At 41.6% G+C, this 27,636-nt stretch overlaps 1 protein-coding gene across 2 annotated transcripts in view; it reads right to left on the bottom strand.

Moving 5' to 3' along the window:
• LOC310965681 (semaphorin-3F-like) overlaps positions 1-25,867 on the bottom strand; it is a 54,914-nt gene extending 29,047 nt beyond the window's left edge. For both annotated transcript variants that reach the window (XM_083939409.1, XM_083939408.1), the window contains exons 1-2: positions 25,612-25,867; positions 24,011-24,161 (exon numbers count right to left, since the gene is read on the bottom strand). In XM_083939409.1, coding sequence (XP_083795535.1) covers positions 24,011-24,122 — 112 coding nt within the window. In that variant the 5' untranslated portion in view covers positions 24,123-24,161; positions 25,612-25,867. The remainder of the gene's footprint in view (positions 1-24,010; positions 24,162-25,611) is intronic.
• Positions 25,868-27,636: the final 1,769 nt, after the last annotated feature.

Below are 27,636 nucleotides of genomic sequence, written 5' to 3' on the forward strand. Positions count from 1 at the left end.
CTGAAAATTTGCAGGAAATTAAATCCAATTGTGGTTTGGACAACTTTTAATCATTCAATAACCATTAAACCACACTGTTCTTGCCTCTTGTTTTTTCCAAATCTGACTGCAATCGAGAGACCGCCGCAGACACATAATGGAAAAGATGTTTGGCTGTTATGAAAATAACATGAAAAGAAGAAATCTTTTCACGGAGGTCTGCGCGTCTACGTTAACTCATCACAGAACCTTTTTTTCGTATGCAGTACCATACTTTAACAATTTAAAATGTCATTGTAAGAGATCATAATGCATGGGACATTATGGAGGGAATTGTGAGTTAAACAGGACTGCTTGTCATTTACAAGAACTTTCCTACATCCGAAGCACATAAGACTCATTCCAAAGTGCGTTTAAAGCCCATAAAGTCCCTTCAGCTTAAATGTGATGACTCTATTATAGTTATACTGTACATTAACTCTATTCATCTTGCCATTTTAATCTGTGTAAATGAAGTGGAAATCTTACAAATGCTACATCTTTGCGAGACAAGACATGCCAGAACACATTTTCTTTGAAATAATGCCTGTGGCGTGGTGAGATAAGGAGTAAGGCATGATAACAGTCCACCTCAAAGTGCTCACACGCTCTATTGTCAGCACAAATTCATTTTCTCAGAAGCATTCCTGTGCGCTGCAGCTCAGCCTTAATTGGACATGCCTCTGAAGCCAAGACAAATGTTACAAAACAAAACACAGCCCTGACATTGTGTTAAATGGTTTAATTTATAACCAGCTGGTAAATTTAGCAATGATAGGGTACAAGTGTCAGGCTCCAAAGACCACAGGATCTGGTGTATATCACCAAGTTTCCCAGCAAGGTCTTTGTAATCACTACCAGACACACAGGCACACAAAGCTAAATTGTCTTCTCTGTATTTTAATGTGCGTGTGAAATTGTCTTTGGTTTATTGACAATCTTTTTTGTTGGATAAAACCCAATTTGCTCCTACCACTGTCCCAGAAAATTAATGACATCTGCTGGTAAACTGAGCCTGAAGTCTGTCCACCTGTTGATGTGATCCCTCTGCATTGCGGTCACTCTCTGCTTTGTTCTGCAGCCAGTGGCCTTTTCGGCCAAGAATTGTACCTTGGTGTGGTTTTTCCTGGGTCACCCTCAAAGGGACATAAGGGACGTCTGTTTTGAATCTGTGGGGACATGTTGAAAGACGCGGTGCTCAGACAGCGGTGCCACTTCTTTTCATGCTACTTCATACTATCACCCTCGCAGATCTCCCCTTCTTTCCTACATATCTGTGTGTGTGTGCGTGCGTGTGTGTGTGTGTGTGTGTGTGTGTGTGTGTGTGTGCGTGCGTGCGTGCGTGCGTGCGTGCGTGCGTGCATGCGTGCGTGTGTTACGGCAAGAAAAGGGGGAGGTCTGAGGAAAGAAGCAGCAGAAAAACACACATACCTGCCCTGGCATCCCTGGCATGCTGTCTGAATTCCCCAATCTACTCATGTTCACATTGTCATAAAGTAGGGGTGTGGCTCCACCTTGCTAGAGCTTGTCTGCAGCCATGCATGTACTGATGTGTCCCTATGTAGATTTTCTTTATCAAGTGAAGGACACACCGCTTTCAGCATATTTCAGGACTCAACAGAAAGAAGACTTAAATTACTTTGAAAAGTGACCTCATGGTCCAAGTAATGACTGTTGTAGCAAATGCAGAGGTCACATGATGTTGAACATTGCAAACCTTCTTCAGAAGGAGGTCAGGGTGGATGGTGGGGTTGATAAAGTGCATGACTTTGACATAGTGGACTATGGTCTCATTTGACCTCCTCCTATTAGTCAAAACTGGTTTATTTTAACCATAGAGAGCAATGTTTTACAAACCTTAAAGAAATAGTCCAACATTTTTGAACATGATTATTCTTATTTTTGCAAATAGTTAGATTAGAAGAGCAAAGCCACTCATGTCTGTACATAAAGTATTGAGCTAAATTAACAAAGTTAGACATCTACCATCACTTCTAAACTCATTGTTACTTACTGTATATCATTTGTTTAATATATACCCAAAGAGAAATGCAAAGAAGACAAGTTATAGTTTTACAGAGAGGAGGTCACTGCGCCTAGTCGCTGTTTGCCAAGAAATTACGACACGCAACTCCCTGCAAAAACAGAACTTGACACTACACTCTCTGTGTAACAATTTAACTAATACGGAACAAAATGTTGATTAGTGAGCTCTAAAAGTGGTTGTAGGCATATTTTTTATACAAACAGAGAAACAAGATAGGCATTTCTGCTTCCTGTTATACTAAACTAACCCAATAGACTATCTCTGTACTTTACACACAGATACCAGCGTGGCATTGATCTTCTCATCAACCTCTTGGCAACAAATTGATTGAGCACATTTCCTAAAATATCAAAGTATTACTTTACTTAAAATCATAATCTTTCCTTAACTCTATCCAAGAAGTTATAGGTGTCTAAACTAAAGCCTTACATTAATTGATGTATAGTAAATTCATAAAGGATTAAACGTATGTTTGTGTTCAGTGCAAATCACACATGCAGACACCAGTGTAAGTGCAGAGAACGGAGAGGTCATTGCAGATATCAGAGGGGCTGAAAAGCAGTGGGAAGCCTTATCAGCCCAAACTGTCACAGTTTTGTGTTTGCACTGTTCAGCACCTCATAATCAGCCTCTCACCACCCACTGGGGCCAGGACTATTGACTCAGAACACATGTCACTGGAGCTGATTGCTGCTTACCTGTGCCTGTCAAGGACAAATAATTGGCACCAGATTACGTCTTATCTCTTAGCTTCCGTATGCTGTCACTCAAATGCTCTTCACGCTTGTCTGCCAATGATACTCTGCATATGTGTGTGTGTGTGTGTGTGTGTGTGTGTGTGTGCGCGTGTGTGCGTGTGTCTGTGTACATAGAAATAGATGTAGAGCTCTCTGATCCTCACATCAAATCAGGGACACCTGTCTCCCCACAGCTCAAATCAACGGCAGAGAAAAATTGATTTAAGTAGTGTTTTCGCTTCATGAGTGGCAATGAGAGATTACAACAAATCTATTTCAGCTCTTTCAGATGACAGGAAAGGTTAATTGAAACACAAGGGAGTAGAGGAAGAACTCTGGTTCAACTGACAGGAAAGGTCATTTATTATATTTTTTTCCGACTAAGTCTGGTCTGCAAACCCAACCTTCATTAAGTTCATGTTATACTGCATTAGAAGAGGATACTGTGGGATTACATGCAGACAGGAAGTACAAGGCATGTAATTCAAGAAACAAGAAACAAAAATAACTTTCACTGAAAAATTATGAAAAACAAATTTTTTTGCATGGTTCTTTGGAAAAACACCCAGTAAGAAGGCCAAAAACAATGCTGTGTCGCATATGAATACTACAAATGCTTTTCCCTCAACACAGACTGCCAAAGACAGCTGCCCTCAATAGCGGGGCCGCAGGTGAAAGGTTAAAGGACACAAGGGGTCTGGGGTGAAAGCTCATCCCTGGCCTCCTTACACACTTCAGCATAATCAGGATTATCTCTAGGAGGGTCAGGCAGGGTGCCTGCTCCAAGCTGGGTCATGACAGAACAGGGTGGTCATGATACTGGGGTGGGATGGTTTCCAGGAGAGGAGGAGAGCAAAGAGAGATTGGAAAGAAGCATCTGCAAGTAGGGAAGAACGCTGTTGTAGCTGCAGGTGTTTTAAAAAAACAACAAAAAAATCAACTGAGATATGACATATTTGCCGTTGCCACTTCATAATTGACAAAAAAGCTTTTAATCTAGTCTTTTTTTAAATCAAATTTTCTGCTTGGTTACACGTAAATATATATAGATACATCCAAGTAGCATAAAAGTTATCTCCACATTTCACACAAACAAATTTGAGGTGCCAAGAAAAATTACAAATCCATATTTACACTCGGCTGTATAAAGCCTTGGCTTTAAGGAAATAAGTAAGCAGGTCTGCCTGACTCTCTTCCTCGAAAAACACTAATCTCTGGATTTTGGAGAGTTTGTAAAACACTGGTTGGCTCCTTTCTTTGTTTATAAAAGGCTAGATCCCAAGACGCTGTCTGGGCCTGAGGCTGGCACAAGTGTTTGGGTGTGTGGGATTGGGGTGGTGCAGATGCTGCAAGCCTCTGTAATGATGATGAAGCTGTGTTTGTTTTTGTAGCTGTGCTGCCGCTTGCAGCGTGCTGGTCGGGCCATCGGTGTTTGTCAGCAGTGGCAACGCAAGGTAGAGGGATTATGGAAAGGGCTGAATAATGGGACAGCACTGATGTGAATTAAGTGAAAAATCCTCCTCTCCCTGGCTGACCTCTGACCGGGCACTCAGAACAAATACTCTCCCTCTCTGTCAGCTGCACCAACACATACCCAGATGCACAAAGGTTTCTTAGAGGAGTCTGTTCATCTTATTTATGGATTTTTCCTGATCTTCTATTCAATTGGGAGTGTTAAAATTTGCATAGTTCCTGAGCCAGCGCCTCGTTAAATCAGTTCTCGTCCCACTGATTTTAAGCAGAACTGAACAAAGCATAATTTTAAGCATGCCCTCTTGCTTCCTCGCGTATCAAGGTCACGGCTGGCGTGGTGCTAGCTGGGGGCAATAAGAAGGGGGTAATTAGGAGGTAAATTTAGAGAGACCATTAGCAGCAAGTGTTGACTCGTGGTCCACTGGGGACAACAGCCACCTCTGCCCACTCTGGGTGTTCCACTCTCCAGTCCAGCACTGAGAATCCGCTATATTCCCTGAGGTAATTTTTCAGCCACAACAGCAAATGGTGTAGTAGGAGTGAGAATGGAGGGAGGAGTCCCAAGGGGAGAGGAGCCTGACAACAAACCTAAGAACTTTAATTTATCAAAGCAGGCAGGACAGAGCCATGGAAACTCTGAGTCGAACTCTGAGAGAGCTCCTCTGTACAGCCAACACAGAGAGCCCGAGATCCCCTCTGCTGCGGCTACAAACTCACAAAGGCGCAGAGAGGCTCTCCAATGTGTATTATAATCATGAGTTGGAAAGAGGACAAAACACCCTGATTGTGAGCCCAAATACACAAAAAACACTGATTGAGATCTCAGCTGCCAGCTAAGGTACAGGGCAGGAGTGAAAAGAGATGAGAGAAGTTTTCAAAAGTCATGTTTACCCCCAGAGTAGAGGAGGGTGGAAGAAAAAGCGAGGAAGCAATGTTTCGCAGTCAAACACTCAAGTGTACAGACAGTCAAATTCACATGACTCAAAAGGGCAAATAAGCAATATTATATGAGACAAAGAAGATGCTCACTGTTGGCTCTCTGCATCTATTGCATTTGCAAAAAACATAGAGTGGCATGTGCTCGTACGCAGGGAGAAATAGTTCAGATCATGTATGTTTAAACAATAATGAAGGGGAGTGTTAAGGACGGGATGTGAGCACAGTTCATTGGCTGTATGACAGGGGTTTTAGCTGTGCTAGTGCAATGCAGATGTAGCATTTCTGGTAGTCACCCTTGACAGAATGTCCTCCCAGCAAATGCCCAAATAACAGAAATGGGAATTATGACTCTAAGTAAGTGTGATGAGATGTTTTTCTAAAAAGGTATAAAGTCAGAGGGAGGCAGTTGAGGTGGGTTGATAGGTCAGCAACTCATTGTTTTTTGACTTGAGAATGTTTTCCTGTTTCCCAACGGTCAATGCCTTTTAGCCATGACAAAGATGTTTACCTAACCCTAACCAAGTCATTTTTGTGTCTAAAACGTGACCATAGCAGTTTCAGATTAGCATTTTCAGTCGTTTGTATCAATTTGGGAAGGCACAAATGATGCCCCAATCAGAAAAGGCTCATACATGTCATTCTGGAGGCCACGCAAAGACATGTTATGTATTTTGATTTGGAGGACTTATCGCTTTGAATAAATTGCAGTCTAAGACAATGCACCTCCTATTGCTGATCAGGATAATATCTATGGTCCCAACAAGATAGACTAGAATAGAGAAGATGGTGGTCAACTACAAGGAAGGAGAGACACCACTGTAATTTTATGTGTAAGGGTTCAATCCTCCAAGCACTACTTGTCCAGATAAGGTCTGACCTCTTAAGACCAAAGCTCTCTAATGTTGAAAGTTTTCTTCCTTTTCTCAATCCACCATTCATTTGGATGATTTTCAACTTACAGCAGGCCAAAGACAGATAACCAGAATGCGACTTCCTTTTACAAAATAATAGTGAATTATCTCTCAGTGAGAAGTGATGAGGAAACAAATATCTCAACAATCATTTATCACTTTCCTCTCCTGCATCAACCTCTTAAGATAGTTTGAGCTTTTCCGCCAGCCTTGCACACCATCCAGATCATTGTATGGATTCTTTAAAGATGTTGTCACGCACGCAGCTCTTAAGAAAAAAATTATAGCATCTCCATCTATTTTATCTCCCTCTCTATGCCTGGTTAATGCCATTTTGATATATCACCAGCTTCCTTTAACACCTTTCTTTTTTCCTCAGCTTGTCTGGTCCTGTCAGCATCCACTAGCTCCTGTCTGCATACCAACCTACTGAGATAACACCCAGCATGCCGCAGGTGGAAGGAGCAGGGTGACGGGGGAAATGCGTGAATGATGTGCTCAGTGATGATGTATTTTCCTATGACTTTTTTTAAGGCTTGTGCTTCACCCATTAAACTTATTTAACTCAAGCCTGAAGCAAGAGTTGGAATTCGGGGTAGGTAGATCTCCCCCAAATTCGCTAGTGGGAGGTTCCACTTTGACAGGCATTCCAGTGCACTTTGCCTAGTCGGAGGTCCGAGACTTCCCATCGCACTTGAACTCAACATAAGCAGCGCAAGTGAAACAGAGCGACGGAAGACAGGCAGGAAGCTCAGCAAATAATTTTATTGGGACCAAAGGAGCATTTTAAGGTTACAAAAGGAAAGTGTAAAAATGCTAGGAAAGTTAGAATTGCTTAAACCATGAGGTAAAAAGTGTTCTGCAAATATGCAAAAACAGTTGGTTGGAAATAAACTCAGGATCAAATGTGCTAATGGAAAAATGTGGCATCCTTTGTTAAATACACTGCATTGTTCAAGACATGCCTTACATGTGCCTCATTCTTACTGGCCATGAAATGAGATGGTCAATTAGAGGTTTTTGATGTGAATGTCCCTAATGGCCAGTCAGGGCAGCTAGCTGAGCTCGGGGGGCACCAGCATCTGAGGAGTTATCATACTACAAGCCACTAATGGGCGAGTGCCAGAAACCCATCTGCTTCTGCACGGTCAACATAATACTGCATGTTCTGCTGCTGCATACATCCACTTGACCCAACGTGGCTGTTGGACAAAGGCAGGGTCACCCCCAACCAGGTACGTGTCAGTGCAGATCCCCGGTTGAGCCTCATGCACTAATGCCGTATGACAGGCAGGGGACAACCAGATAATGCTCAACAATCAGGCGGCTGGTTGTTGAGCAGCGTGGCAGGGTCCTCAGATGGGGCGCTGGGAGTCCGGGCCTGCAGTGAGGACCTGCTTATTTGTCTGACAGGCTTTGTGCTCAGTTAACAGCGAGTGGGAGTTTTGCCACAAAGACTAAGACAGGCATGCATAACCATAAGGCCAGCTGCCTGTTGGTTGCTTTAACCAAGACTGAAATATCTAGACTTCTCATTTTGTACAGTCATGATTCCCAGAGGATGTACGCTAATGAACACAGGGTGATCCCCTGACTTTTCTTCTAGCGCCACCATGAGGTTTTATCCCGAAAGAAATTTAAGTCAAAAGCAACTGGACTTGGATGAGAGGTGAAACGTCTTCCTAGAGAAACAACCAAGAGGCTTCATCAGTTCATGCATGCATCTGACCAGCCTGGTCGTTGCATCATTTCTGACTAAATTCACTTCCCTACTGTCTCTGACAGATTCAGTAGCTGCCACTTCAAGTCTTGGTTGACTGACACATGACTGTCGAAGATCAAGATTTTTTAAAACTCAAACCCTGTAGATAAGTTCTTTGCAAACAAATAAAACGCCACATTCCTCCAGTAATCCACTCCATTAGTGTCGACCGTGCACCGGTGAATCAACAGATCAATATTGCATTGACCTCAGATAATTCTGAAGGTAATTACACCCGGGGCACAAACTCTGCTTTTCCATTCTCTTAAGCTCTGCAACCACAATCTTGGCTATAGAAAAATAAATCAACCAGCAACGGGCTTGGACAATTCTTGAGTACATTCTCAAACAAAAAACAGATATTCCCTGTTAAATTATTACAGGTAATTTTTGAGCTGTTATTACTTGGGAGAAACAATATTATGTTTTCTTAGTATGGCCATCGTGAGAGCAGCTTGAGCCCCACAAATGTGATATGTTATTTGCTGGTTCTTCGGTTTGGGCCCAGCCCTGGCTCTGCTTATACTAAGTATCCTCTATCACCGAATTCTTCACAGAACAAGCAGCAGCTTTATCTATGTTCTTGAGTCTGTCCTTTAGAGATTATTTGGCGGTGTGATGAGTTTCATGGTCCTCCTGCAGCCTCTTTTCATTACAATCATCTTTTCATGTGTATTTTTGGTACATTTACAAGCATGACATTTAATACAGCCTCATACCAATGCACTCACAAAAAGACTCTTGCACACACAGGGAGATCTGATCATAACATTCAATGAAACACAGCAGGAAAGTTCAGTGGAAAGGAAAAGAAAGCAGGGAGGCTAACTGGTGAGAATAGGATGACTGGATACTGTGAGTGACACAGAGTCCATGTTAACTTGTCCATTTTGCTGCGTGTCTGTCTGGTTGGCATAAAAGGGAGCGGAGGAGTGGGGAAAACAAAGTGGAGGATGATGACCGTCAGTCAAGGGCATTCATCTTTTCTAAGTGGAAAAGTGGCTGTATGATGGGAGATGATGGTTGGGAAGAGGTGGCAGAAAGGAATGCAGACAGTGGGAATGCTATAGAACATTGTTATGGAAATAGTTTGGTTTGGGAACATACTGAAATGACTGCAGTAATGAGAGAACATGAAGTCAAATTGCTGTTGCAGTGATTTCACAAATCTTTAAGCTTTGCGAGATGCCACAGTTGTTTTTACTTTCGCAATTCATCATCATATGCCAACTGTCTTGTTCCTAGGTCAAAGGGTCTCTGTGATAATTTGACAAAGTGATAGCTGAGCTTATCAGAGGTGTGAAGAAAAACACCGTACATCACACGGTTGCCCAGAAAACCGCAGGTACTCAATTTAGACCACAATCATTTTAAATTAAAGTTTGTTCAAGTATTGTCCAAAAAAGAAGGACTAACTTCAGTATGTGACCAGAGGAATGTTGCATTGGATGGTCTTACCCAGCATGAACAGACTGCGTTACTTAAAAATGAGGGGCTTCACAGAAAATAATTACAGGCTAAAAAAGGTCCATTTACATTCCAATAGGTTAACTATGTGCTTTGAAAGCAAAAAAAAAAATGTCGTTCAAGATGAAACATGTTGGCAGCCATTACAACTTAAATGGATAATGTGAATTGTCTGCTAAAGGCGGGCCCTGCTCTCTCATCCCAGTCTGCAATTAAAGCAAAGCTATCCAAGGTCAGGCTGACTGACAGGCTGACAGACCTATAGATTACTGTCTGTCTGTGTAATCCACTGCCTTTTTACTCCCTTCGTTGAGTGACGCTCTCACCCCTCCCATTTAAAAACACCAGCGCCTGTTGATTTGGCTGCTTTCATGTTTGATGGACAGATGGGACATCCTACCCTGCGACCCTGCGACCTTCTTCTCACCCATGACCATAAGGGTCGGCGTGCAGAGTGTGTGTGTGTGTGTGTGTGTGTGTGTGTGTGTGTGTGTGGGGGGGGGGTATTTGAATGGCTCTAGTTAGAAATTCATATTAATAAGGATACTTTTCCCAAATTGTATTGTGGGGTTGAATGCATTTTTTGCCAGACAAAGGAGGCACAAGTTGAAAACCTGAAATGCTTTGAAGAAAAGGGTAAAAGACTGATAAAAAAAATCATAAAAACACAATGCAAGACTAACACGTCTGTCCTGCAAAAATAACATCAAGGCCTGCTCTTGTAAAACCCTTCATGTCAATACTACACAGCAATTAATGCACACCAGGCATGAAATGAGCAAAGAAGACTGCCTGTTCAGATTACAGGATATGCACCCAAATACCAACAGCAAATCAGAAAATGGCTGTGATTTTTTTTCTGGCATGTTATTGTTGGCAGTTCTGCTCAGTGAGATTTAGTATGCACACAAATGGAGATAGATAAGAAATGTTGAAATGACCTTTCCAACAGTTAAACAGTCATGATGCAATTCAGCGGTAGTCTCTCGTTATTATGTTTTACAGTCGGATCCAGCAATTCGAAGCTATTTGGCTTCAGGCTTGCACTTGTACTGAAAGCAACAAGTCTGTACTTAACATCCAGGAGGAAGATGCTCAGACAGTTTTGACAAAAGAAGGTATTAGCTGGACGTACCTGTTTTGATTGGAGCATGAGAGAGAGAGAGATAGTGAGATATAAAGAATGAGAAAAAACGGAGAGGAAGGAGTCTTATCAGTTAGGAGGCAACATGCGTGACAGAGGGAAATTTTAGTCACAGTCCCTCCATCCGTCCTCATATGGGGTGTTGAAGGAGGCCAGTGATTGCACGGACACATGGAGGTTAAAAACCCTCTTATCTTACACTGTCATACCTTTTCATAAATCAAGGCTTAGCCATCCGTTCTGCACTGATAAGGCAACCAAATGCAGACTGATCCACACCAGGAATGGAGGGAGAGAGTTATTTATTTTTTGAGTGGCCTCTCTTGCTCTCTCTCACACTCCCTTCTTCTATCTTCGTTATCTGTTTTTCATCCATCAGCTTTGAACAGAAGACAAGTTTTTTTTCCCCGGTTTGTGGCTTGTTTGTTTGTAGCGTGCCATATTTTCTCTTGTAGCTTTTCCAGCAGTCTGGTTATGATCATCTGAAGAACTGGTGAATCATTCCCAACTTTCATACAAGAAAGAATAGTGACTGCTGAGGAATGATCTTTTGAACATCACGCAATCACATCCGGCAATAAAAATAAATACGAACTGACTTTGATTTAAACTGAATGTACCTGGTGGATTTCGCTGCCACAGGACAGTATAAGAACATCTCGTGATACAAAACAGAGGTTAATTGAAGACATTTCTCTGGTAGACAAACCCAGAACTTATCTCCACAGCTGCTCTCTTAGTTTAACAGTTTATGTCGTTTTGTGGATTGAAGATGAAAATATCTCATATTTAGGATATTCAGCACTGAGATAACCTTTACTAAAAACTTCTGATTTTAAGAGCTTTAAAGGAATGATCCAATTTTGGAGAAACATACTGCCTGTCTTGCCCAGTTTAAATTCAAAAGACTGATGTTAATCACAAACAGCAATGTGGGACCTTCAATAATCTGTTACTCTGTTACAAACATGCGATAATTGCAGGTGTTTTTGGATCTCACATTTACTTGTTTTTGCAGTTTCATCGTCTCTATAATCACTCTTTTATTTGTTTGTTCGGGCATAGCAACTGTTTACTCGCAGCTCAGAGTCCAGAAAAAAGACAGTATGCTGCTTCACACAAGTAAGTGAAAAATGAGTCTGCAGCATTGGCTCCGCCTACCTTCTCTGGCGGACCGACCACTGCTGGGTGATGGAAAATGCATCACTATCTGTGCGCTGCTTGGGATTAATCCCAGGAATGTAGCCACAGACACCCAGTTCATAATAATACAAATGCCAGGTCTTCCATCAGTGGCCCTTTGGCTCAGTCACCACTTGCCTCAGAACATGACTTAAATGAAAATCTTTAAGATTATTACTTTAACACAAAAACTGGATGTAACATAAAGGAGCTAACATAGCCTAACCTAAAAAGTGAAAAAGATATGCACTTTCCAACAACTCCACATGGTTAATCACTTGTTGCACCTTTATAGAAATTAAAATAGAATAAAAACATTAAGGTTTTAGGAGGGGTTACTTGTTTAGAGGTACAGAACTGAACTCTTGGGTACCATCATGGAAACCCAGTAAACTGCCCACCTGATGTACCTGGAAATGCAGTTCAGTGATGGGTGCATGAATATATTGATAATTTGTCAAGAAGTAACTACAACAGCACAACTACAATTTGTAAAAGCTAATGCTAGCCTGTGGAACCTGAACATGTATCACTGGACATTTTGCATATAACAATATCTTTGCAACTCCAGAAACAATATGGCTTTTAGTGACACAGAATGATTCCGCTAAACATCACAGCACACTGTGTGGTGTAGTTCCTGTTATTTTTAACGGTCTTATTTGCTCAAAATGCATTGCGGTGGTTGGTGAGTAATTAATCATGCACGTGGTTTAAAAGGACAGTGTAATCTGGCTACGGGGGTAAAAAAGTACATTTCACGCTGTGCACTAACTCTTTATGCAAGTGACATTAGTATAATCAAAAGCCACAGACTAATGAATTCAAAGCTTTTTATACTTTCTAAATGTGATTACACTTGAACAAAGCATCATTTAGGTTGGGGATCTTCCCAATGTCAAAAGACACTTTTTGTTTCCTGTGTGTGATTCTCGGCTGAGTTGACCACATTAAAACTCGATCTGTCAGCCGTGGAAAAGAAGTTTGTGTCCCTGTGTTTGTGCCAGGAGGTGCTGCTTTGCTATAAGCTCTCTTAGGGGCTGTCTGTGGTCTTCCATCATTGTAGTGTGGAGCACATGGTCCAGAGGAACACATCAATTCATCTAACATGAAATCCTACAGAACATGAAAGTCCAGGATCTCAGCCAAGCTTTGAGTGATGACTGCTTCAGCATTCGTGCCAAGAGGAGGAGAAGTGAGAGACGAGAGAGAATGATGAGAGACGGGAAGAGAGAGCGAGCAGAGGGAGTAAGAGGACGCACAGAGATGCTTTGAGCGTTAATGCCGCGCCAGTGTTGTATGCCACTCCCCCTCCGCTTCCCCGGGGACATGAATGAAGTAAGTGAATGATGGACCCAGCCCACACAAACGCCTCTCTCCTATAGAGACCAAGCAGTCCATTCACGGGGATGAGTGAGGCGTCGACACCAACAACAACAATAACAACAGCAACATAGGAGGCCCTTGCTCCTATTTCTCATTCATACATATGTATGCAGTCACACACATATGGCACAGATACCATCGATAGCACTGCCAACATACCATTAAGGACACCTAGAGAGGGTTCCTGAGAACAGGGCTGTCTAACAAAGCGTGGAGGCAAAGGGGCGTGAATGGGGAAGGCATGGAAAAGAAATCTTGGCATCACGTCAATGCAACGGTCACAATGATCAGGGATGAGAGGCCATCTCCTCCCCTCCACAATCAGCACATTATCAGGAAGCCCATCAGTGCATGAACCCAGAAAACAAGGCCTGGAAACCTCATGTTCCACCACATTCTGCCCTTCCTCCTCCACTCCGCTCTTCTCTGTTGTTCTTCCAGGACGGGATGGGTTCAGAGGGTTCTCGCCCACTCAGAGGTCTGACCTTCAAATTCAGGCATTACATGCCCGAAGCCACAGCGGCTAATGGAACACAGGGAATACAAATCCGATTGAAGCCAGATCAATCCGACAAGGGAGGCTTTACTATTTACCAAGCATTTACATCTCACCCCTTGAAGGTGGGCTTTGTAATGATGTTAGCATCTGACTAAGTGTTAGGTTTTCACCAATTATGCATCCTGTAGAGGGGATGTATGTAGAGTGTATGAAAGTAGGAAAGGGCTGAAGCTAAATGAAATACAGCTCTGACAGGAACAGGAGTAAAAAGAGGAATGTTATGGCTTTTTAAATCCAATAGTGAGACACCACTACTGCAGCCTCCCACAGGATCATGGTCAGGCTCAACCACAGGCCTAATTTCTCTTATAATCACACAGACAGCCACTTGGTCTTCATCCAACATATACTGTACACACAGAGAGGCTTGATGGACTATTAGTCTGAATCTCCCAAACCTGAAAAATTTCACGAGGTTGCGGGTGTTTGAGGTTTCCCAGCTTCTGCCTAAAAACAACTTTGACCTTTCATTTATAAAAAGGATGCACTTCCCATAAAACTTTGCCAAACTGGCATAGAACACGTTACTTTGATCGTATAAACACCCTGCAGAAAGAAAACTGTGCACTTTCGAACTATCATTTTGTAATCTTGATGAATAGATGTGCGGTTCAGAATGCACTTTGGGCTTTATTCCAAATGTTCTCTCAAAAAACACATCTATCTGTATGACAATATGCAAGTGTGAATGAAGTAGTTTTCATAGACTAACATCAAACCTTGCAGCGCGAGGTTATGGCCAGGGCATTGGCATGGAGCTGGACAGTCTGATGTAGTCACCAGCTGAGGTAAACCATCTCAACTGACACTCATACGCCGCTAATGGGAAGCAGACACACAATTTGTCCTGAGTATGCCTTTGTGCACCCATACTCCTCTCCTCCTTCTCATTCTCAAATCCCTCCATCTATTCCATGCTCTGGCTGAGATAGCAAACCTGACACTGATGCCCTGTAGTCCATTAGCACTCTCAGAGAGCCCCATCGGAGTCTACTCAATTGCTCCCTTAACTTTTTCCTCCACTCACCCTCATCTTATTGTAACAGTCCTCACCCTTGCACTTATCGGACTCTCTCTGTCTTTCTGTCTCTCTGTCTCCTTCCCTTCCTCATTTGCTCCAACACGATGTCTGAGCTGCAACAAGAAGAGCTCCTTGAGTTCAACATGTCAGTCAGTGTCCGCAGGGAGTGGAACAAGTCTGTAGTCACTCATGTCAGATTCGAATAACGTTAATGTGATGCGGCTGCCGAAAATCCCCTCGGACACGCGATAACAATAGCTGCATAGATAACTCTCCTCCAGCACGTCAGACACACCTATTGTCACTGATAGTGAGGGCTCTCTACCTCCAACAGTTACTCCCTGTCTAGCAGTGCTGCAACTACTGATTATTTTCATTATTGATTGATTTGTTATTTTTTCTTAAATTAATCAAGTCATCAGTTAGTCTATAATATGACAAAAAAAGAGTTTCATGGCGAAATAATAGCTTGTTTTATCTGACCAACAGTTCACAACCAAAATTATATTTATCTGCAAAAAGACACCACATCAACATTAATTATCACATTTGAGAGCCTTCTTGATAAAGCACTATGAGAAACAATTAATCCATTATCAAAAGTATTGATTGACTAATCAACTCCTCAACTGCTTCAAAACTGCTTCAAAACCGCTTCCCAGTATCTATTATCATGGGCTGCATTCACACCAGCGTTGTGCAGTGGCATAGGAGTGTCACTTAAATGGCCCATCTGTGCCTTCACTGTGTTTCCCATGGTGCTAGCATTTAGCCATGCTGCTAGTATGTGAGGTCCTATGAGTGATTGTCTGTTGACAGATGAAAAAAATAAAAAACACACTTACTCTGAACAACTAAACAGGATGCAAGGCCCGTCATTACAGTGGGTTTTAAACTGGTGCACAAGACCTAATTGAGTGACTACACCTGAAACATAATGCTCAACCCCATTGTGTTTTGTGTGATCGCCAGTAGTTTCAGTACTTAACTTTCTTTGCACTTTTTTAATTGTATGTGTTCTTATTTAGTTAAACGAAGTCCTGAAAGAACTCTATTTCGTTCCCCTGGATACCACTAATGTACAGTATATGGAGAGAATGACAATAGATTCTACTTTTTTACCTTGAACCAGAAAGGTGCAGTAAATGCATCTTTACGATTATTCTGACACCACATTGAATGCAACACAAATGCCCAATCATGCAATGCTTGTCAAAGTGAAAAATAATTTCTGCTCTATGGTTGGGATCTGCTCCAAAAATGAATGGGGTTGTTGCTTGGCCAATGCTACCCCCTTCAACTGAGTTTCATAAAGGCCAGGCCAATTGTTTATTTTTTCTGAAATCCTGCAGACAGACCAACAAACAAACAAACAAACAAACAAACAAACAAACAGACAAACCAAGCCAGAATCACAACCTTCTTGGCGGAGGAGAGTACGCTAAAACAAAAGTAGCTATTCAAATTGGTCTTACTGTAGGTCTTCAAATGTGTTGTAGTAACACTGGGTATAAACTCATGAAACACACACAAATTCGGTATTTTTAGCTACATTGAAATGTGTTTCCCAAGTCGTTTTCCCACCCAGAGTGTTCACAATAGCCACCACATGAACGAGGTCAATGTTACTGAAGTAACAGGATCCTGACACTGACAGACAAATGATAATGAATGATAGCTGTCTGAGTAAACATGTGGAGAGGTGCCCTTGACCCCCTGTCAACTTAATTTCAGTCCAGGCTGCTCATAGATTGCTCCCACACCTCGGCCACATCTGGAGAGCACGTCCGAGCCTCCACACCAATCCTTCACTCATTCGCTCACTGAACTCTCCAACCCTCACCAACACTTTCACAAGAAAACACAGCAGTCTTATAAAAGTCTATTGTTTTACCAAACGTATTTTCTCGTTTGTCTTAAATGAGCTTTGAAGCCTCCGCGTTACTTTACTTAAGGATTTGCAGAAAGCAGACAAGACAGCAGACATCAGGGGAAATAAGCACAATGCTGTGATTACATCCCACTTCTCGTCTGTGGAGGGAATCATTTGAACCCGATTTGGTTTGTGAGGAGTGACAGGTAGATGCTGCTATGGCAACCAAACCAAAGCAGTGTCATATTTATCTCTTTACAGAAGCTCTGGGCGCGCGCACACACACACACACACACACACACACACACACACACACACACACACACACACACACACACACACACACACACACACACACACACACACACACACACACACACACACACACACACACACACACACACACACACACACACACACACACACACACACACACACACACACACACACACACACACACACACACACACACACACACACCGTGTATTATAATCAGACTCTATAATAATGACTAAAATGACACCTCCGGAATTATGGGCTCTGTAAAGCGCTTAGAAGCCAGGTAGAAAACAATCACAAAGACTACACTTACCAACTACACAAGCCAATCAGGTTCCTCAAACATAAAAAAATGACATTGGTCTGATGTACCACTGTGTTCTATTTTTATCCTGTCTGCCACATTTCGATCTAAAAAAAATTGGCTGCAGCAGAAAACCATGAGATACAAACACACACATCATGCACACACTGTCTATCACACACACACTCACCTACACCCACACCCACACTCATCATAGTGTCTGTCTTTCACCCCCTGCTGAGTGTTCCCCCTCTTTACACAGAAGACAGAGAACTGCAAGGGCTATTTATCGAGCCTACCAAAGCTACTTGCACTAAAAAATATTTATACACAGAAAATCTCTGACAAAAAACTATCAACAAAGAATGTTATAAAAAGTGAAAGTCATGGTCTTATTTTTGCACATGCATTAGGGGACTGTAACTAGAGTACGTCCCAGTCTTGAATGGGCATCAAACTGTCATCCCTGCCAGAGATGAGAAAGTTTGTACAGAAATGTCTGGTGTTTTGATAGTGTTTCAGTTAGAAACATGCAATCACCAAACTTAAAAATCTGTTGTGTGCAACACCAACAGGAAGCTAGAACTGATTATTATGGTTTCTAGAAACCAGATGAAACATTCAGCAGTTTAAATAACTTATTTTCAGATTCTGCATCGGCAAGTAATCAGCATCTATGGCAACGGGTTTTATTCTCCAGTTGCAATGATGAAGTCGCTTCTTCTCCATGTCAGTGCTGACTGATGCTCATGGGTACTGTAGCATTTACAGCCATTTGCCATATCAGACTGACGAAAGAGCCATGATTTATTTTAAATTTAAACTGACAGCCATATATGCGAAACCTTTAGTGTTGTTACAATATCCAAAGGACTTCTATGTTTCTTGTTGAGGAGCATTGAAGGAGTTGTGACAAAATAAGACTTCTCAGGAAACACACACAGATAAAGAAAATCAAGTATCAAAACATAAGTTTGAATACATTTTCAGTGCCACTGAAAGGTAATGGGGAGAACATGTATATTAGATATGTGAATGTGAAAAAAAAAAATTAAAGAAATATATGTTTGAAATGCCTAATAGCTAAAGACTGGAATAGTAAATATCAGAGTGATTAGGGTTCCATTTAGATGTTTTTGTCACCACAGGGGATATATTCCCAGCATTAATATGCATTTAGGCTCTGCTTGTCAGCTCAGAAGAAATATTCAAATCACAGCAAACTGTTTTCAATCAAAAGCTTTTCATTAGGACCAATTATTTGTGTGTGTATTTCTGTCTGTGACACCCTTAAAAGGGCCGGGAGCCAGCAATTTATGGAGTGAAAATGACTAAAAGTCCTTTACAAAGGAGACACATTATTTCCTTTTTAAGCTGGCGATCTAAGTTAGCACTCTGCACTTACTGCACGTTTACGGAGCCTGTATGCAAAACCTTTCTGTGCATACATCCACCCACTCCTCCTTTATACCATCCCCTGCCCCCTCACCATTATGCCTTCCTCTCAAGGAAAGTCTGGTTGAGTATACTAAAACAGTGTGCTCCTGCTGTGGGCGGCATACTGGGTGCTCTCTCCTCCCTCACCTCACACTGCCAACCTCTTATCACCAAGCAAAATATAGAGGGTGTGAGTGTAAAGTAAAGGCAGAGGAGGAGGACGACGAGGCAGAGGAGGAGAGGGAGATAGAAAGAGAAAGAGACAAACAGGAAGGACACTATATTTAGCACTGGAGCTGTCACCTTCTATTTTTCTCTCCTGAATAATCATAGTTTGACAGCATGTATCCTATGGAGCAGAGGTTGCTGGGATGCACTACCCTCCCTCCACTCCTCTCCTCCTCCTCCTCCTCCAGCAGCATCTCTGGAGAGAAAGTGGCAAAGTATTGTAATAATTGCTGTGGGCTTGCATGCCACAGCCACCACACATTACTCAGTTGAAACATTTTGCAGAGCCTTGACATTCTCTAATGGAGATAAAAGGGAAAGGTGGCAGCTTTGGACTACTTTGCCAACAGGTACAATGTAACATGTGTGATGCATACCCAGAGAGCAAAACTGCATCCAAGTACTGTACGTACGAATTAGCAGTAACGTGACCAAAAGACAGACAGCATTCTGCCATCCATAATTTCTAAGAATTTGAACGCATTTAGGACAGGGACAGTAAAAGGGTGTGACAAACTTGTTATTCTCATGGACTGATGATGATTATCTGCTGGGAAAGAAGTAAACAAGCACAGCTGGTACTGAAGGTAGAGGATGTGAATATTATAACGCTGTACTCTCTGTGAGTGGTTGTACATTGGACATAAGCCAGTGCAAAAAGCGTATTTGCTTGTGTGGATAAACTGCTTGTTACTCAAATACAAACATCAATGATTATTTAGTTTAGATAAGAAATGTTGCTCCTGCACTTAATTTCCTGAAGCTTTAACTTGTTATACTACATTCTTTCAAATGCCCTAGCATTACTTTTTGTTATCGTCTCTCATCTTAAAAAATAAAAACAAATTTGACAACAGAAAATGTCTATTTACAAAAAAACAACAACACATTAACAAAAATATATCCTCATTTAAACCACTAGGTGTAAAATCAATCCACAAACAATTGGTCTCTGTTCCCTCCATGTTTGGATATGTTGACCACCTCCATATTCTAAATAACTGTTTATTAGGCAAAGCATGAGCAACTCACACAGATGATTATTATTATCAATGTGTATCGCCTATAAATTAATGTTCGAGGCAATCTGCCGAGGATGTTTCAGAATCAGAAATACTTTAATAATCCCTGGGGAAAATTATTTTTTTGCTACGAAACTCCAGATATACAAACCACAAATATTATACAGTCGAAAACATATATTGTGAAAAAACTTTTAAGAATTAGATACAAGATCAAAAATACCAGACTTCACTTCATTATGTTTAACATCTCTGATGATGCATGTAATATAATGTACTCTAAATCTGGTCTGATAATACGGCTAATTAATGACATCACTTTTGTAGCTGAACAACAGGAGGGTTTCTGGGTTATGAGAACAAGCAATGTCCCTAATGATTACCCAATCACAGTAGCTGGTAACATACAGCCTGTTCATCTTAGTTTGAAGGACACAGTACAAGACAATCAAAGCAGCTTGGAGATGTTTTTTTTTTTTTTAAATGTCTGTGGGATTGTTGCAGGCGAGCACCTTGTCTGGACTTCACTGGCCAGACTAAAGATTCATCCAGGGTAGCCAGGGGTCATGTTGTAGCAGACAGGTTAGCTGTGGCTAAGCTTTCAGCAGCCCATTGTTTGCTGAGACTTGATTGCAGCAAGGCTTGGCTGAGGCACTTTACTCTGTCTCCAGTGTCACAATGATTTATATAATGAGAAGTGAGGAGGCTGGGCAAGGTGTGAGGAGAAAAATTTGCTTTGGTGTCATCTTACAATGTGTAAAACAATATAACATATCATGGCAAGACAAGGATGAGTATGGCTAAAATATTCTCTTTTACAAGGACCACCTACACAAAAGAACGTCACATGTACAGTATATAACTCGATGAATATAAAAGGGGTTTTCTCATCTACTATGTAAACACACATAAATCTTCCTATAGAACATAATCTGTGGAAGATTAAGTCTATTGTTGCAGAGAACAGGCAAGAAAGTTCAAACTCAGTAGCAGCACCTAATCATGCAAAGAGGTGGAGGACATCTCGCCATGTCTGATCTTAACTCTGAAAAACTGTCAGGAGAGATGTACCGATAGTGAGGTCTCTGTTCCGGCGTGACAATCATCGATTCATTACACGGGACAAAAAAACTTGTCTGGGAACGTGCAGAGGCTGGAGTAACCTTAAGATTGTCCCTGAGAATTACAGGACTGCCTGGCTTTTCTTCCCAGAGACCTTGCACCCAGGTGTTCCACCAAGGGCCGAAGAGGCCAAAGTAAAAACAAAGTTAAACACTTTCGAATGGGCCAGAGGATTAGCTTAACAAGCTATTACTTGTTAATATGGTGCCATTCTCCCACAGTTTAAGGGCAGTTAACCTCGGGTGTGACTGGCTTCTGTTTGAAGGGTCACAACCTCGCAGAGCCCCATGCACTAAAATAGCACGTGATTATAGACCTTGTTTAAAAGTAAATATAGGAGTTCTCAGCAGCTGATCTAAGCCTGCCTGGTTCAACCTTTTAAGAGAAGACACATCAACATAACTGTGACCCTTTGTTTGCGAAATATCATCAATACACCAATACTGTATGTTGTTTGAAGTTACTTTTTCATAACCTAACTACACTTTTGTATTAATGTACTACTGAAAAAATAAAGTTACAGTGCAGAAGGTAGCACGCTGTTGAATTCTACCTTGGAAAACAAACAATTTTTAGTTTGAGAGTTGCATCGCAGCATGGTGTTTTGTAAGTGTGTGTGTGTGTGTGTGTGTGTGTGTGTGTGTGTGTGTGTGTGTGTGTGTGTGTGTGTGTGTGTGTGTGTGTGTGTGTGTGTGTGTGTGTGTGTGTGTGTGTTTGTGCAGCTCTTTTGAAGTCTGGGTTGATGATCTATCCATACGAGCTGTGAATGGACATTCCTTTGGTCTTAGCCTCTGTTTGCTCCCTTGGTCCTTATCTCAGTTGTAATAACTCAGCTTGCACAAACACCCTCAGTAGCCTCTTCAGGCTCAATTTTGTCAACCTCAGAAGACAAAATTATCTGCTTAGGTTGCTCATGGTTGTTTGTTTAGTAAACTTTATGTTCAAGTTATTTGGTGAAAATTAATTTACTAGATTGTTGTTTCTAATTTGGGGAACCTGCAAAGATGGAGCTTACATTTTGAACATGAGTGGACATATCACACATGCATTAAATCCACCAGTATGTTCATAAATGTGTTTTAATATGTCCTGGCCAGAGTATTTTCTATTTTCTATTCAATTTCAACATTGAATAATAGCAATCCTTAAACAATTCATTAAAATTAAAAATATGTACACAAATGTAATTATAGTTCAAGTAATACAGTTGGAGCCTTTTCTTCAGCAATGAATCTTAACCTGCTATGTCACTGTGATGTTACATGTGATCTGATTTGTTCAGGCTTTTATGCATGAAAATCATTTCGCTTTCAGTTATGCAGAGTTCCAGGAAAACTGTACAAAGAAGTGATTAATAAGCAGCAGTATGGAGAATCACACTGAAATGCAGTAATGTATATATGCCATTATAATTTTTCTTTGGAGAAATGTGGGTGTATCCATGATGTGTATAACCCATTGTCTGCTTTCTTTTATAGAGGGAATCTATTTGAAAAGCAAAGTGTTGGATTTCAGCCAAAAACACCAACATCTTCTCTACCAGCTTTAAAAATGAAAATAATCAGAAAGGAGTGACACTGTGTAACCTTTATGGATAATAAACATGTGAAGCTGGGTCACAGATAGAAGCAAATTCAACAATACAGTAAAAAAAAAAAGAAGATACTATTAGCTGCTACAGTTTGCACCCTACATTTGGAGCTCATCTCCTTGTTTTGTTTAATCATTAAAATTGAAATGCTTATTAAAAATGACCTTGGATTATGCTATCAGAAGGCACTTATTACAACAAATCTGTGTGCCAGTAATTGATTGATTTCATGACACCTAAAGCCAATCATTTGTATATCAAGTATACTGGCAGTTAAAAAATGAATAAAAGCACATTACAGCGCTATGCCCAGCAGAACGGTGCAAAACCAACACAATTGGGGAACGCACAGCTTAGGGTTAATTTCTAGTCTCCAGCTATCTGAAGTTGCTCTATGAGGCATAAAGTTAACCTCCAAACTAATTAAAAACAAAAAAGGAACTCAATTAAAAGAAGTAGAAAATAAATTAACTATTTTCTACCAAGTAAGTGTGAGACCAGTGGAGGGTGAAATCGAACTCGATTAGTGATGAGAGTCAGACAGAAAGAGATGGGATGGTGAGAGAGAAAAGAAACAGGTAAGCAAAAATATCTGAGCAGGAGGGGGAAACTGGGAACGCGTAAATCTTTACTTACGAAGCCCTTCAGTTTAAAGTTTTAATCAGCCTAGCAAAAGACCACGACATGAACTAACAACATACAAATTAGGAAGCAAATAAGTTATTTCTGCTATTCCAGGACCAACTAGAAACACCTGACAGATCTAGACGATAGATATTATAAAAAATAAAATAAAAAACACACATTTCCACAACTCTACAAATGCCAAGATTTGCAGAGAAACCTCCAGTTCCCGTTTGGTGTTCCTAACTATTCAAAACTGAACACAGAGCTGAGATCTGAAATGTTGACCTCATGACAGATGCATATTAAAGTCTTCAGGGGTACTATAAAACCCTCGAGAGCTTTACATGGACACGATGGCTATGCTGGCGCTGGAATGACAAAGCACCGGAGACCGCACCGCTGAGTCCTATTTTAACAGGACAGTTCAACACACACAGGGTCTCATGTGGCACTGGCAAGCATTCGTAACATGCTGGGTCTGCGCCCTGAGTGTGTGCCCAGCCAAGTGTTAAATCTGACTTGATTTCAGAAGGGAGCTGAGGTCGCACAAAGGCCTGTTTGGGGAACTAATGGCAGCCCAGGCGATTAAATGAAGACATATTCTCTGGTCCTGAATAGTCAGGACAATCAGCAGCACATCTCCTCATCCCCTCTCATCCCACCTCTCTCACACCACCACACAATCAAACTCTCTGTTAGCCAGTGAAGAAATACATGACGGGCTTGCCGAGCCCTGAATTCAGCTAGTGCCAATAGTTTACCCATAACAAGACCAGGAATTCAAAGACAGATGACAGATCTTTACACCGGTGATCATGACTGTAGAGAAACACAGAAACTTAACAAACTGGGTCACAGACACAGTACTTTGAGTGCCTTACCTTTGAATGACAGGAAGATCCTGGGAGCAGAGAGGGGCTCATTGGAGGCGGGCAGTGCCCCGGACGATAAGGCCAGCAGGGCCAGTAACCAGCACAGTTTGTCCCACCACATTGTTCCTCTGTTTGTTAACAGAGACGGAGAGTTCAGGAGCTGAGGGACACAGAGGGATGTGCGTCAGATAATATGCCTGCACATAGCGTAGTTTTAGTGTGTCAAGTCATACACTGACAACACAAGCAGGGACTAAGACACTGAAGCTAAAAGAGGATCAGTTGGTTCTGCTGTGCATTGGCTATTGGTTGAGTATATTGTGGAGGAATATAAATGTTTTAAAATCTTGAGACGGTAATTCTATTAGCGTGGGCAACAATATAGATCCTGAACAATAAAAACCCGAGGGGTGTAGGAGTCTGGAAATAAACTCTGCTGGTTCACCACTGATTTTCCATCTTTGCTACTAGATTTCATGATGAATCTCTCATTGTGACGGTTCCCTCTCCTAACCACCCACAGTTATTCTCGCCCGTGTCTGCTTGTGTGTGCTGGAAGGGCAAGCGTGTGAATGGATGGAGTCTCCTTTTCCAGCTGGGGGAGCCAGAAGGAGCCACTCACTCACTGCCGATCCTCACATGCAGACACAGGACGTGTTGGTGAATGCGGCAGACAGGCCTATAATACCTGGACAAGAAATGTCATCATTATTTACAGGAGCGGAATTTCACCAAGAGTATACTGTAGGTCTACACCGAGTTGCTCTTTAAGCCTGACGCGCACTGGCTCAATTCACAAAGCGCATCAACATACTGGTATGAGCCTCACAAGGGAGCTGAAGTTAATAATGTGCCCCACAAAAGGATTTTAAGAAGCTCCAAGTTTTTCAACGTGCGGACGGTTTAGCACGACTACAACAGCTTAGTATAGTGAATTGACTGTGCCACGTTTGGAGACAGTAAAACACTCAATAGCGAGGGGGGATTTTTGTTGCTGTAATTATCCATGCATGGCACTGATCTACTCGTAAACGTAGATCTGAGTCTGAGGTCAAACTGTCAGTCAGGGTTTAAGATCAAGTTCCACATTGAGCCCCGAAGGCGCAACTCCAAAGCAGACCGTTAACCAAAATAAAGCGCGACTGAGCTTTGAGTTATGAGGACATGGACGCGAGCACGTGCCATTTATAAGAGGATTGTATAAAATTGTGAAAAGTCGTGAGTTATTACACACATTTAATGACTGTGAAGTGCAGGTTATGAAGATGCAACATCACATGCAGCAAACACACGCGCGCGTGCACGCGCACACACACAAACACACGCACACACACTGCCCGTTGCTCTTGCAGTATTTGACATTTGTATTTGAGAGTATTGCTCATTTAAAACATCCTCCCACGCACCAGAGAAGACGCACCTAAAACATAAATACAGCCGAACTGAAGTACGTTGTAAAAATGTATCAATTTAAAATATTCAGGACAAAAATAATTCACAGAACTTTTGCCATATTTTAAATAGCAGGGTCCTGCTCTTGCACATGCAGCATGCATCCTTCCTTTTGCTCGATTCCCCCCAAAATGTGACTTCCCATTGATATGACCTACCTTCTAGTTCCGTCCAGTGAATATTGTGATAAATCTGGTCAACATTTAAAACCATCCACTCCAGATCCTTTGAGCTCCTCTGTCCGCACGCAGCAGTATCAGTGTATCCGCGGCAGATCCCGCACGATTATCCCCAGAGCCAAACAAAGCTTGGATTTAAATTAACTTGACGCGGCCGCCTTAAGTTGGAGTGCTCTCTAAATCGCATCAACAGAAACGAAGAGTTGTTCCCGGAGAAGAGTGGCGGAGAGCGTCTTCTGCGGCGCTCAAGTGTGTAGTGCAGGGAAGCGACTTCTGCAGGTGGATACACTGAGGTCTCCCGGCAGTGGACACACCCATGGGGGAGGGAACCTACCTTAGCATCCCTGCGCTCCGTCCTGCCCCAAAATTTAGCCCCAAACAAGTCTGTCCTGCATCTTCTTACAAAACAGAGAGGCTACAGAGGCAAACTCATTTAAAAAGATGAAGAACAAACTCTACATGGGGTAAAGGGAAGCTGGAAGAGATGTCATGTTCCCTTCAACATTAAGGGGGAGTTGTCCCAAATGCCCAACAGATAAATGTTTCCCTTTTTTTTAAAAAAAGAAGAAGAATACACTTCTTATTTTTCAATAACTTTAAGACATTTGGCAACATATATTTGCATTATCACTGTTTATGTGTGTATAACACACTGTGTGATTGGTTCCCCTAAAGTTTATTCATAAATTCAATTCAATTTAATACAATTTTATTTACACTGCCAATACATAACAAAAGTTATCTCAGGACACTTTACAGAGTAGGTATAGACCACACTCTGACTTAATTATCATTTACATAGCATATAGTAGAATAGTAGAAACAAGTACAGCCAAGGTGATAGAATATGACGATGATAATAATTATGGTGATAAATATGATCAATGATGAGTAGTGGTAATAACAGTTGCGATACAGTGAGACATACCACTGATGGTGTTTTTATTGCTACACATTTTTATGATTTATAAGACTAATGATAGTATATATTTTATAAGTAATATAATAGCAGCAGGAAGCGTCATGCAGGACCACGGCAGCAGGCACCACCACGATCAGCAGAGACCTGCGAGACGACAAAGCACAAACAACTCCGGGGAAGAAGTTGAATCAGTAACATGCATTGATGAGACATGGATGATACAGATACAGAGGATTCATAGTGTAGAAATAAAGTTTAACCCTGATAACCTACTCTTATTGGGTAATACATGTTCTAGGTTCGGGAAGAGCTAAGTAACATAACGACCACACATGAAAACACCAGACAAGATAGATTTTAGACATTAACCTTTACTCTCAAAAGTGTGGAAAAGTACTAACACTAAAATAAAATGTTTCCTTTTTTTTAACAATTTGAGGTATACAACAGTGGCCGATGTAATTAGCACAATATTAAACATACAAAACAAAACCTCTGCATATACAGTGCAGTTGAAATCCAATAAAATGTCTCTCTGTTGTGTCCTTTAATGTTCGTGGTCCTTTAAAGAAATTCCCTGTGCTGTCACAAGTTGAAATGTCTTCAGTTCAGAAAGTAAGGTCATTTAGTTAGTTTTATTAGTTCATTTAGTCAACAAAAAGAAAATAGCCATCTTTGAGGTTGTCTTTATAAGTCCTACCACACCGGTGAACTTCAAATGGTGGAAGAAACGGTAGCTCCTTCCCAGGTTAACCCGATATCCGCATCAACTCCTCTAAAGAGAAAGTAATCAGGTCCAAGGTTGGCTCGCCATCTCCTTCGTCAAGGAGAATTCTGAATCCAATCCAAATCCAAATCAAGTGATGCCAGGAAAAAAACCTAGCTGAGACAGTACCAGAAGCCGTTAACCTCCGGTACACAGGTTGCCCACAGGACTAAAGAAATCAAAGGCTTGCCAAGTTGAAGTTAAGTGAACTTTCCAGGTGCTCTTCTTGGATGCAGAGACCTCCGAGGATGTTCCCAGGCCTTTTCATTGTTGCCATTATCTGATTCTACGGCAGAATTTGGGCCATCAGTTGAAA

The sequence above is a fragment of the Echiichthys vipera genome, assembly GCF_963691815.1.
Source record: "Echiichthys vipera genome assembly, chromosome: X".
Taxonomy (NCBI): Eukaryota; Metazoa; Chordata; class Actinopteri; order Perciformes; family Trachinidae; genus Echiichthys; species Echiichthys vipera.